This window comes from Aquarana catesbeiana, linkage group LG03 (assembly GCF_042186555.1).
Source record: "Aquarana catesbeiana isolate 2022-GZ linkage group LG03, ASM4218655v1, whole genome shotgun sequence".
Lineage (NCBI taxonomy): Eukaryota > Metazoa > Chordata > Amphibia > Anura > Ranidae > Aquarana > Aquarana catesbeiana.
Genome location: NC_133326.1, coordinates 648,680,091 through 648,692,237, shown reverse-complemented (window position 1 = coordinate 648,692,237; position 12,147 = coordinate 648,680,091). Strand labels below are relative to the sequence as shown.

The following is a 12,147-nucleotide window of genomic DNA, read 5'->3' as shown; positions in this document are numbered from 1 at the left end:
ATCTTTTTAGATAGCAGAGCAGAGGAAAGCAGCAACATTTCAGGTACATTTAGCTTGCTTGTGAGTATAGTTTCAGACAGAGTTCTCACAGATGCTGAATTAAAGTTGACCCCCTTCTGACTGCAGTTGATCTTCTTCTGACCTGCAGTTTACCTCCTGACCTACAGTTGATCTTCTTTTGACCTACAGTTGGCCTCCTTCTGACCTGCAGTTGACCTTCTGACGTGTAGTTGATCTTCTGACCCACAGTTGACTTCCTGACCTGCAGCTGATCTTCTTTTGACCTATAGTTGACCACTTGACCTGCAGTTGATGATCTTTTGACCTACAGTTGGATATTTATGTATCATTATTTTAGGTATAGACATTGAGATTTATAGCAGCTGAATAAAGTCCACACATTATAGGGAGTGCAGTTTGACAATGCTGCCAATTTGTAATGGTGAAGGGTGAAGGCCTTATTTATTTAGCTTAGATCTAGAATGGCTTGCTATAGTTACAGTTCAGCCCCATTTTGTCCTTGTGTGTGGCCACATTTTTATCCAAGGTTGTTTCTTTTCCACATTCCTGCACTATATACACTATGTAGTTATACCATGAAAAAATGATCATCCCCCCCCCAGTTTTGACTGTGGCATCTTATGTGCCCCCCATATATATTGTTCCTAGAGTCACCACTGTGTACTGCCTATAATAAAAATAAAGTAGAACGGCTAATGGACAGTGAAGGGGGGGGGGCTTGGGTTGCCATCAGGGTTGGCCATGTCTGGCCGACATGAGAGAGACCTGTCATCTGCCCTGCCCATCACCTCACTTCATAGTGCGCAACCTGGCTCAGCCTCAGCACTGCTGCATTGCTGAAAGGCAGCCAATGGCTGTGCAGGAATGCCGGTTTCTAAAATTCCAGCCAATGAGGATGTAGCAATATTCCTGCATGATGTTAGCCCTCCCACTTCGCTTGTTCACTTTTTGTTTTTGTGCGTGTTTGCAAAATTAATGTCGGCCGGTCAGGATGAAGTCCAGGGCCAAATTTTTGTCCCAGTCCAGCCCTGATATACATCCATCATATAAATTTCGAGGTAACCAGTCTGAGAAAGTGAAATAAAGAATAATAAGGGCCTAATCTGTTTTCAAGTGAGAATCTATAGCCCTCACAGGAGCCCCAGCTTTAAATATCGAACAGGGATAAAACTTACCTACAATGTCACCATCAAAAAGTCAACTCCCTGGTCTGTAAGCTGCTGTGGGAAAAGGGTTAGAGGCACACATTTTTGTGGGTTGATGACCCCGTGGTATAGGTCTGTATAGATACATTAACGACTCCCACCGCTGCTTTGGCAGCCCCACATTTCCTATTTTTATCAATGTTACATTTAAGGGGTCTATTTATTAAAAACAAATGATGCGCAAATGTCTGCGCATTCACCTAGACATCCCAAATAATCTGTGTCTATGTGTTTATTTACTTTGAACGTCAGCTCCATCTAGTGGCCATAATGCTGTATTTTCCTAAATTACCTCAGTCAAGAAATAACTGTATTATGGCCACTAGAAGGAGCTGAAGATTGTAGGAATTACACATACTGGTAGTAGACATAATGTGGGGATAAGTTTGGATAGTTGTGTGAATGCATAGGCATTGGTACAACATTTTTTCAAATAAATAATCCCCTAATGTTTCACAGACCACTGGATTAGTAACAATTGCATCTGTCTTCCCTACAGTGCTAAATTTTACTTTACACACATAACAGTATATATTTTTATGTTTTTCTAGGACCCCCATCATTTGGGTGAACAGGCCTGTTCCTTTGTGGGCACTCCAGGTAAATTCAGTTATCATTTCAAATGTTGTACACAGATTCACACAGCCCTCATCTCACCTATACTATCCAGTGACCTGAAGCCTGCATGTCATCTGCAAATGGGTAGAGTTTAAACCTGAACTTTAGGCAAACAGCTAAATACCCAGCTGAAATACATTTATGTGAACGGTCTTAAAGTGGAATTAAACCCATCAACTTAAATTTACATTCCCAGCATGTGTCTGGAATCCTGACTTTCACATTGGTTGTGCTCTCAACCAAACTGTCAAACCATTGCTGGTGTCATAACTAATCACATGTGCAGCATCACGAGAGATGAAGATCAGAGGCCAAGATGGCAGCTTCCTTGGCTGAAAATTTTAGGAGAGTTTAGTTCCATTTTTTAAACCTTTTAAATTTTTTTCGGTTAGAGTGAAATAATACAGTGATATCACCTTTGTGCCTGCTGATTGGACAGTGAAGGTGCAGCAACACATTGATAAGTCATCAGCTCTGATTGGTCAGCTCTTGTCCTGTCAGCACATATGAACTGCAACAGAGCCAAAATGGCATCTTGTGCTGTCCCTCCTTCCCGCAATTTGAGAGCTGCTGTGCAAGGGATGATATCAATGGAGATTATTGTACTTATTCCAGCTGAAGCTAAAAATTACATGTAATTATTTTTCTTAGAATACACAACACTATAAGGCCTCATTTAGGCCCCTTTCACACTGGGGCGGTTTGCTGGCGTTATTGCGCTAAAAATACAGCCTGCAAACCGCCCCTAAACAGCCTCCGCTGTTTGTTCAGTGTGAAAGCCTGAGGGCTTTCACACTGAAGTGGTGCGCTGGCAGGAGAAGAAAAAATCTCCTGCAAGCCGCATCTTTGGAGCGGTGAAGGAGCGGTGTATTCACCGCTCCTAAACTGCTCCTAAACCGCTCCTGCCCATTGAAATCAATGGGACAGCACGGCTATACCGCGGCAATAGCCGCGCTGTACGAGTGATTTTAACCCTATTTCGGGTGGTTAAAACCGCACCGCTAGCGGCCGAATAAAAATAGCGCTGTTTTACCGCCGATGCTCCCTACCGCCCCAGTGTGAAAGCAGCCTAACACTTGTGTTTGGAGGGAAGTGGGGGACGAAAAAACACAGCTTCCCCTATATGCTGCAAAGGCAGCGGAGTGGGGAATACATATGCCATGGCAAAAATGATCTTCACTGTCATGTTCAGCGTGCGATACTGTCTGCTGAGTGTGACCTATTCAAGTGAATGGGGGCACCACGCAACCACCCAGCTGTGGCACGCTAGTGCAGGGTTTAAGGGGCTGAAACGGGCAGTGAGGAGGCGCTACAATGCCTCCTCACTGCCTGTCAAATGCTCCCTGAATAGCGATCTGAAAGCGGATCACTTCTTCAGAGCAAAGCAGGTGTAAAATAACCCTTAAAGTTTTTTTTTATATTTGCTTAGAGAACACATGTTGTGTTATTACTGTATATAAAGACATGCCTGGAGCTGAGAAGGAACGTAGTCAGCATAGGGCATACATGACAGGGTGGAAGGGGAACCAGGCATAAGGGGGTTAAATAATTCAGGATGGCATGGCTAGTACGGACTCTTACCCAATTGGCCCATGAGGCGGGGTGATGGGGAGGAGCGGTAAGATATGTTACTGGGTAGAAGGGGTCAGGGCAGTTGCAGAGCAAAAATCGGTGGATAAACATCTCCGTGTAGTCAGCGTCTGCGTTTCCTCACCCTGTGACAGTGATGGGGGTAAGTCACACATGTGCAAGTCACAAGCAAGTCTCAAGTCTTAACCTTCAAGTCACAAGCAAGTCCCAAGTTACTGTGGCGAAAAGCAAGCAAGTCAAGTCGAGTCCCTGCTAGAAGTCAAGCAAGTCAAGTCAAGTAATTTATTTTGGTCAAGTCACAAACTAAGTCAAAATACTGATCTACCCCAAAGCCGGGACTTGGGGGGAGCTTTCTTTTGTGTGTGTGTGTGGGGGGGGGGCGGCTTTTGCCTAGGCCAAGACACAGCACTGGTGGTGCCAAGTCATTGCAAGTCAAATAGCCCAAGTCAAAGTCAAGTCGCAAGTCATTAGTGACAAGTCAAAGTCAAGTCGAGTCATTTATTTAAGCATTTATTTATTCAAGCAAGTCGCAAGTCCTCAAACAGGTGACTCGAGTCTGACTCAAGTCAAGTCATGTGACTCGAGTCCCCCACCTCTGCCCTGTGAGAGAAAAAGACAGGAAAAATGAGCGAACTGGATCGGCTGTTAGCTCAGCTTAGGGCTGCTGTTGATGTCCATGGCTTGGCATGGGTGCAGAGCCAGGTGGCAGCCTCACTATAGGGGTCTGGCAGAGTCCCCCTCGGCCAGGGCCCGCCCAGCCGCGTGCTTGAAAGTCCAGGCCTCTGGAGAGATTCAGTCCTGATAGGACCCCTCAGGATCAGCGCCACACCGGGAGCCCGCAAGTGGACCCTTCAGCCCCCCCTGCCAAGTGCACGAATGCCTCGTGGGGGGTGGCCCTGGGAGGAATCCCCAGCTCAGGCAGGGCCCACGGTAAGTGTACACTCACCAGTGTGGAGTCTCTGTCCCTTCCTCTGTCATCAGGTTTCCGGATCGGACGGCTGCTCCTGCTGGCGATGCTCCGGTCAGCGCGCCAGCCCAGCGGGGGAGGGTGTGTACTGCAGCACGGCCGGCGGCCTTCATCGTAGTTGGGAGGAGCGGCGAAAGAAGGAGAGCACGTCTGCCCAGGGAATCACCTCCGGGTCCCGGCCTGGGTCTCGGGAGAGCGGAGGATGGCGGGTCACACACAGATGACGTCAGCGGCAGGTGGAGGGCGAGTACATCGCCCAGGATATCACAGCGCAGAGGCCTGGCAGCTCAGCAGGAATCGCCTGCTACGGCTAGAGGCAGGGGAAGGTCTACGGTCCAGGGAGCATCGGTCCCCACTTCTGCAGAGATCCGATCGGAGGGGGAGGTCAGCAGCTCTGAGGATGGGGAACTGGAAGAGGATGCCCAGGTGGCACCGAGGGAGTCAGGATCCACGGCTGGGTGGTCATAGTGATGTGCTTGCCAGCTTAAGGGAAATTTTGCGCTGTCTGGAGGGTGGTGTGGTGCGCAGTGTGGCGTCAGGGGATCTGAGACCTGAGGAGTCAGCGTATGGAGCCCATGCCCCCCCCTCCTTCTGGGGCAGTCGGTTTCGGTGGCGGCGACGCAGACGGAGGTCGACATGTTGGAGGTTATGGCGCCTGCAGGGAAGAAAGCAAAAGATGGAGCTACGGTGATGGACAAGGTGATGTGTCGGGAATTAACTCCGTCATCCATTACCCGGATGACTTTCTTTGCATTGGACCACCTGCTTCTAGAGTTTGTGCGGTTCTGCTGGGGACTTTACAGCACATAGCAGACTGTTTCGGCATTCCTTTGGCCCTGGACAAGACTAAAGGCCCAGCAACAGAACTGGTTTTCCTTGGCATTATGATTGATTCATTGGCCATGGAATGCCGACTGCCCTCAGAAAAACTGATGGCATTGCAGGGGGGAGGTCCCCCCGAAGCACTACATTCAGCTGACCAGGGAGCTCAGGGCTGATCTCCGTATTTGGGACACCTATTTGGAGTCCTATAATGGTTGATGGCTGTGGCTAACAGTAATGCGGATTTGGTTGTGTTTACGGATGCCGCTGGCTCCGTTGGCTATGGGGCTTACTTTCAGGGGCACTGGAGTGCGGAACGGTGGCCTTCAGCCTGGCGTTCGGCTGGTTTGTTGAAAAACCTGGTGCTTTTGCAACTGTCTTCAATAGTCCTGGCGGTTGAACTCTGGGGTGATTCCTTTCAAGAACAAAAACGGCAATTTCGCTGTGACAATATGGGAGTAGTGTCAGCGATCAATAGCATTTCAGCCTCTTCCCCACCCGTCGCCATTTAGTCTTACTGTGTCTGAGATTGAATACTTTCATCTATGCGGTGCATATTCCTGGTATTTGCAACAAAGTAGCGGATGCTTTGTCTCGTTTTCAGTGGGACGAGTTTCGCTTGTTGGGGGGATGCCTTGGCCTCAACAGCTGTGGCAGATCACATTGGAGGCGCCGTTGAATTGATTCGGTATTACCTGAGTGCTGCTACTTGGAAGGCTTGTTCCAGGGCTTGGAGGGAATGGATTTCTTTGCTGGATGAGGTAGGTGGGTTGGATTCTGGGGTTGATGTTTCGTTGATGGTTCTTTATTTTGTTGTTAGTAATTTTGTGAGGGGGCTTCGGCTTCTTTGGTGGAACGCAAACTGGCAGGCCTAGCTTTTTGGTTCAAGTTGTCTGATGTTGGGGATTTTACTAAAGCTTTCTTGGTCAAGCAGGCAATGAGGGTTTACCACAGGGGCCGCCGCTCCTGCGATACTCGTCGCCCGGTGTCTTTCTCTATTTTAAGTTCTATCTTAAACCTTCTGCAGTCGGTTTGTTCTTCAGCTTATGAATAGGCTTTGTTTAATGTGGCCTTTTTACTGGCATTTTTCGGAGCTCTTCGTATTGGCGAACTGGTCAGTCCATCCAAACAGATGGCAGGGGGGTTGCTGATGGGTGATGTTGCAGTCACATCGGAATCTGCACAGCTTAGGATCCGTCGTTCCAAGACGGATCAGAGTGGGAAGAGAGTTGTTTGGGGCGATGGGCCTTGTCTTTGCCCGGTTATGGCTTTGGAGCAGTTCTTTCTACTGCGTCCGCAAACAGGCGGCCCCCTGTTACATAAGGATGGCTTCTTCCTGTCCCTTTTCAATTTGTGTCGGTCTTCCGCAAATGTCTGTTAGTGGTGGGCTTTCACCCCTCGGATTTCATGTCTCAATCCTTCCGCATCGGTGAGGCCACTGAGGCGGTGGGGTTTGGGTGAGAATGTGGTAAAGCAGATCGGCATGTGGGAGTCAAACAGAATGCAGTTGTATGTCAGGCCCCACTTACTGTAGGCCCTCAAGTGGTGGGTGGGTTTTTTTCCTTTTTCTGTCTTTCTGTTACATGTTGTTTGTCTCCTGTTTCACTGTTTGGTGGGTGCTACGGTGTTCTTTTTGTTTTTTTTAAATTTGAGGTCGGAGATGCCTCATCTGGATCCTGGGGCATTCTTATGTCTTTTGGGGGGCTAAGAGGGTAGATGTCAGGCCTAATGGCAGGCAGTTAGGTCTTCCTCGGAAGTCGGGTGGTTCCTGAGGTTAACCGTTTTGCCAGATTAGACAGGCTTCCCAATATTCTTATTTTACATGCTGGGGGCAATGATTTGGTCATTAGGTCTTCCAGGGAACTGATCAGGGATATAAGATTCAATTTTCTTAGGCTTAGAAGTTAATTTCCTGGTACGATCATACTCTAGTCGGACATTGTGGCGCGCACATCATGGTGGGCGGCCAGATCAGTGGAGAGGTTTAATAAGGCTCGGATCAAGGTGAATAAGGAGGTGAGGAAGTTTGTTGTTTGGAATGGGGGCCTGGTCATTAGACACTTGGATCTAGAAACTGATGTGTGGCAGTTTCTGAGGGGGGATGGCTTTCACCTTAAAGCTGTGGGCACTTACCTGTGGTTTTTGGGGTTGGAAGACGGCTTACAAAGGGCTTTTCGTGTGTGGAGGGGCACACAATGTTATACTGTGTACACAGGGGCGGACTTTTTGACCGGACTGGTCTGACGGAACAAATCCGTCTGACAATTCGACCGTGTGTGTGCTCCATCGGACCTACAGCGGACTTTTCTGTCAAAAATCTGACGGACTTTAGATTTGGAACATGTTTCAAATCTTTCTGACGGACTCGAGTCCGGTTGAAAAATCCGCTCGTCTGTATGCTAGTCCAACAGACAAAAAACTAGGGCAGCTATTGGCTACTGGCTATCAACTTCCTTATTTTAGTCCGGTCGTACGTCATCACGTATGAATCAGTCAGACTTTGGTGTGATCGTGTGTAGGCAAGTCTGTTCGTTAGAAAGTCCATCAAAAGTCCGCTGTAACTCCGTCGAAAGTCCGTCGGAAAGACTGTCGGACTTTCGTTGCCGAAAAGTCCGCCTGTGTGTACATGGCATAAGGCTTTACACTAGTGTTCCTGTGGCGGTTTAGGGTCCTTGACGGCGGTCTAAAATCTGGCCATTGGGTAAACGGTGGGGAACTATCTGAGGTGTGGAATCCTCGAGCTGGTACGGTTCACTGCATAATAAAAACAAAATGACACCAGCACTAAATAGTGGACACCTGTAAAGCAATCAAAAAGTAGGGCAATCAAAATCAATAGAGAGGGGTTTAAACCCAGCGCAGCAGTTCACTGCATAGTGACCGTGTAGTGGTAAGAACCCTGGGGGGCTGAGGTTAGCTGGGTTGGGCCCCAAGCCAGTTTTTGCGGCTGGGGTCGCAACTCAGCTATCTGGTGCCTCAGACACAAAATACGTTCTGGATGTGTGGTACCGTCAAGAATCTCAAAGCGTTGTTTCAGGTTTAAAGCATTTATTATGTTCTGTTATGTATATAAAGTTTGTGTGAATAAAAGGCCGTCTTCGGCCATTTTACCCCACTTAAGGGTTCTGTGGTTTTTCTATAAGTGGGGGAAGGTGGAACGTGGAAAATACAGGGGGGGGGTGTATAAGGTTAGTTCGAGGTGGTGAGCTCTGATCTACCCTAGTCATGCTCTAATTGTATATCACTGCTTTTGCCTTTGTGAAACCTCATTCAATGTTTACTTTCCTCTTAGGTGCTTGTTGCATTAATCAGCTTTTTGGAAACCATGCTGCTGACCTATCTGGGATACAAGGTGAGTCTCATTTCCCAGCAAGGATAACTTGATGAAAATTTGTAACTAGCTGCACATTTTCACTGGCAAGTTGTACACTTGCAGAGCACTTGAAGCACAAGTTCTTTGTGCAGATGGGTTGAAAGGGGTCTGAGAACCAGGATAATAGGCAGAACGGGGAAATGGCTGCATTTGAATTGTCATCCCACATCTGTTAAAACCTCATCTTTCACACAACCCCCTGTGTATATGTACTCCAGTTTTCCCCCACAATTTAAATAAATCAGATTGCACCCTCATTTGCTGGAAGAGGACTGTATTACTGTGGTTAGGGTATTCTATTGTGTTCTATGTGGAAACGTAGTTTAGTTACACCTCTCATGAGATAAGGTAGACTAAAGTTTTACTTACAGATGGAAATATTTGCCGTAAATTGATTTTGGCAGTAATTAGCAGGTAATTCATTCTTAGGTCAATTCCCCTCTGAGCTGTAATGATCTAGTCAATTTTAATTAACTCCCTGTCTGGGGGAAGTAAACAACACTGGCAGGGCCCGTAAACCTAAAATCGATTGCTGCTGCATTGTTCGAGCCATGTGAACTGTATGTCATTTGATGAACACCATACATTAAGTGGCTGGTGGATGGATCACTCTGGTGGAAAGCTTTGTTGTTTGAAAGCTGCATTGGTTTGCACACATAACCGTTATGTGATCATTCCTCATCTTCCCTAAATGATGTGAGAAATTGATACCCACTCAGACCACCAATGTCTGTCCTTAAGCATGGTCACATGTGCTACAGATTGGGCCAATTACTCCAAAAAAACAAATTATGCCAAATTTAGCCCAGAACAATTGTAAAAATTAAAAAAGTACGTATTCTGACCATCCTGTAATATACTGTATATATATATATATATATATATATATATATATATATCTGTGGCCAACAGTTTTGAGGATGACTCAAATATTAATTTTCACAAGGTCTGCTGCTTCGGCGTTTATAGATCTTTTTGTCAGATGTTATTATGGTATACTGAAGTATAATTACAAGCATTTCATAAGTGTCAAAGGCTTTTATTGAAAATTACATTAAGTTAATGCAAAGAGGCAATATTTGCAGTGTTGACACTTCTTTTTCAAGACCTCTGCAATTCACCCTGGCATGCTGTCAATCAACTTCTGGCCCACATCCTGACTGATGGCAGCCCATTGTGCATAATCAATGCCTAGAGTTTGTCAGAATTTGTGGGGTTTTTTTTGTTCACCCGCCTCTTGAGGATTGACCACAAGTTCTCAATAAGAATAAAGTATGGGATGTTTCTTGGCTATGGACCCAACATTTTGTAGTTTTGTTCCCCAAGCCACTTAGCTATCACTTTTGCTTTATGGCAAGGTGCTCCATCATGAAGGAAAAGGCATTGTTCGACACCAAACTGTTCTTGGATGGTTGTGAGAAGTTGCTGTTGGAGGATGTTTTTATACAAATCTTTATTCATGGTTGTGTTCTTAGGCAAAATTGTGAGTGAGCCAACTCCCTTGGCTGAAAAGAAACCCCACACAGGAACGGATGCTTTACTGTTGGCAAGACACAGGAACAATGGCAGTGGTCACCATTTCTTCTCTGGACAAGGTTTTTTCTAGATGTCCCAAACAATGGGAAAGGGGATTCATCAGAGAAAGGGACTTTACCCTAGTCCTCAGCAGTCCAATTCCTGAGTCTTTTATCAGTCTGTCCCTGATATTTTTTCTGGAGAAAAGTAGCTTCTTTGCTGCCCTTCTTGACACCAGGCCATCTTCCAAAAGTCTTTGCATCACTGTGCATGCAGATGCCCTCACACCTGCTTGCTGCCATTCCTGAGCAAGCTCTGCACTGGTGGTGCCCTGATCCTGCAGCTGAGTCAACTGTAGGAGATGGCCCTGGTGCTTGCTGGACTTTCTTCGGCGCCCTGAAGCCTTCTTCACAAATATGGTGGAAATGTTTTTTTATGGGATTAAGTTCATTTTCATGGCAAAGATGGACTTTGCAATTACTTGCAATTCATCTGATCATTCTTCATAACATTCTGGAACATATGCAAATTGCCATAAGAAAAATGGAGGCAGCAGGTTTTGTGAAAATTAATATTTGTGTCATTCTTAAAACTTTTGGCTGTATATACAGGTGCATCTAAAAAAATTAGAATATCATCAAAAAGTTAATTTATTTCAGTAATTCAATTCAAAAAATGAAACTCATATATTATATAGATTCATTACACACAGAGTAATATATTTCAATAATTTCTTTCTTCTAATTTTGATGATTATGGCTTACAGCTAGTGAAAACCCAAAATTCAGTATCTCAGAAAACTAGAATATTACATAAGACCAATAACAAAAAGGATTTTAAATACAGAAATATTGGCTTACTGAAAAGTATATCCATGTACAGTATAGTATGCACTCAATACTTGGTCGGGGCTCCTTTTGCATGAATTACTGCATCAATGCGGCGTGGCATGGGGACGATCAGTCTGTGGCACTGCTGAGGTGTTACGGAAGCCCAGGTTGCTTTGATAGCGGCCTTTAGCTCATCTGCATTGTTGGGTCTGGTGTCTCTCATCTTTCTCTTGACAATAGCCCACAGATTCTCTATGGACTTTAGGTCAGGCCAGTTTGCTGGCCAATTAAGACTGGACCTCATGCAATTTGGATTCTGTGCCTCTCCACTCTTCCTACAGACTATGAGACCTTGAATTCCAAATGAAATGCAAAATTTACTTTCATCCGAAAAGAGGACTTTGGGCCACTGAGCAACAGTCCAGTCCTTTTTCTCCTTAGCCCAGGTAAGATACTTCTGACATTGTCTCTGGTTCAGGAGTGGCTTGACACAAGGATTGCAACAGTTGTAGCCCATGTCCTGGATACGTCTGTGTCGTGGCTCTTGAAGCACTGACACCAGCCGTAGTCCACTCCTTGTGAATCTCCCCCAAATTCTTGAATGGCCCTTGCTTCACAATCCTCTCAAGGCTGCGATTATCCCTGTTGCTTGTGCACCTTTTTCTACCACACTTTTTCCTTCCACTCAACTCTCCATTAATATGTTTGGATACAGCACTCTGTGAACAGCCAGCTTCTTTAGCAATGACCTTGTGTTACTTACCCTCCTTGTGGAGAGTGTCAATGACTGTCTTCTGGACAACTGTCAAGTCAGCAGTCTTCCCCATGATTGTGTAACCTTCTAAACCAGACTGAGAGACCATTTAAAGGCTCAGGAAACCTTTACAGGTGTTTTGAGTTAATTAGCTGATTAGAGTGTGACACCATGAGTTTACAATATTGCACTTTTTCACAATATTCTAATTTTCTGAGATACTAAATTTGGGGTTTTTACTAGCTGTAAGCCTTAATCATTAAAATTAAAAGAAAGAAATGCTTAAAATATATCACTCTGTGTGTAATGAATCTATATAATACAGTGCCTTGCAAAAGTATTCACCCCCCTTGGCATTTTTCGTGTTTTGTTGCCTCGCAACCTGGAATTAACATGGATTGTTTGAGGATTTGCATCATTTAATTTACAGAACATGCCCACAACTTTGAAGA

At 45.7% G+C, this 12,147-nt stretch overlaps 1 protein-coding gene across 3 annotated transcripts in view; it reads left to right on the top strand.

The window, feature by feature from the left end:
• LOC141133307 (potassium channel subfamily T member 2-like) overlaps window positions 1–12,147 on the top strand; it is a 411,333-nt gene that overhangs the window by 189,672 nt on the left and 209,514 nt on the right. For all 3 annotated transcript variants that reach the window (XM_073622598.1, XM_073622596.1, XM_073622597.1), the window contains exons 5-6: window positions 1,778–1,826; window positions 8,516–8,575. In XM_073622598.1, the coding sequence (XP_073478699.1) occupies window positions 1,778–1,826; window positions 8,516–8,575 (109 nt within the window). The remainder of the gene's footprint in view (window positions 1–1,777; window positions 1,827–8,515; window positions 8,576–12,147) is intronic.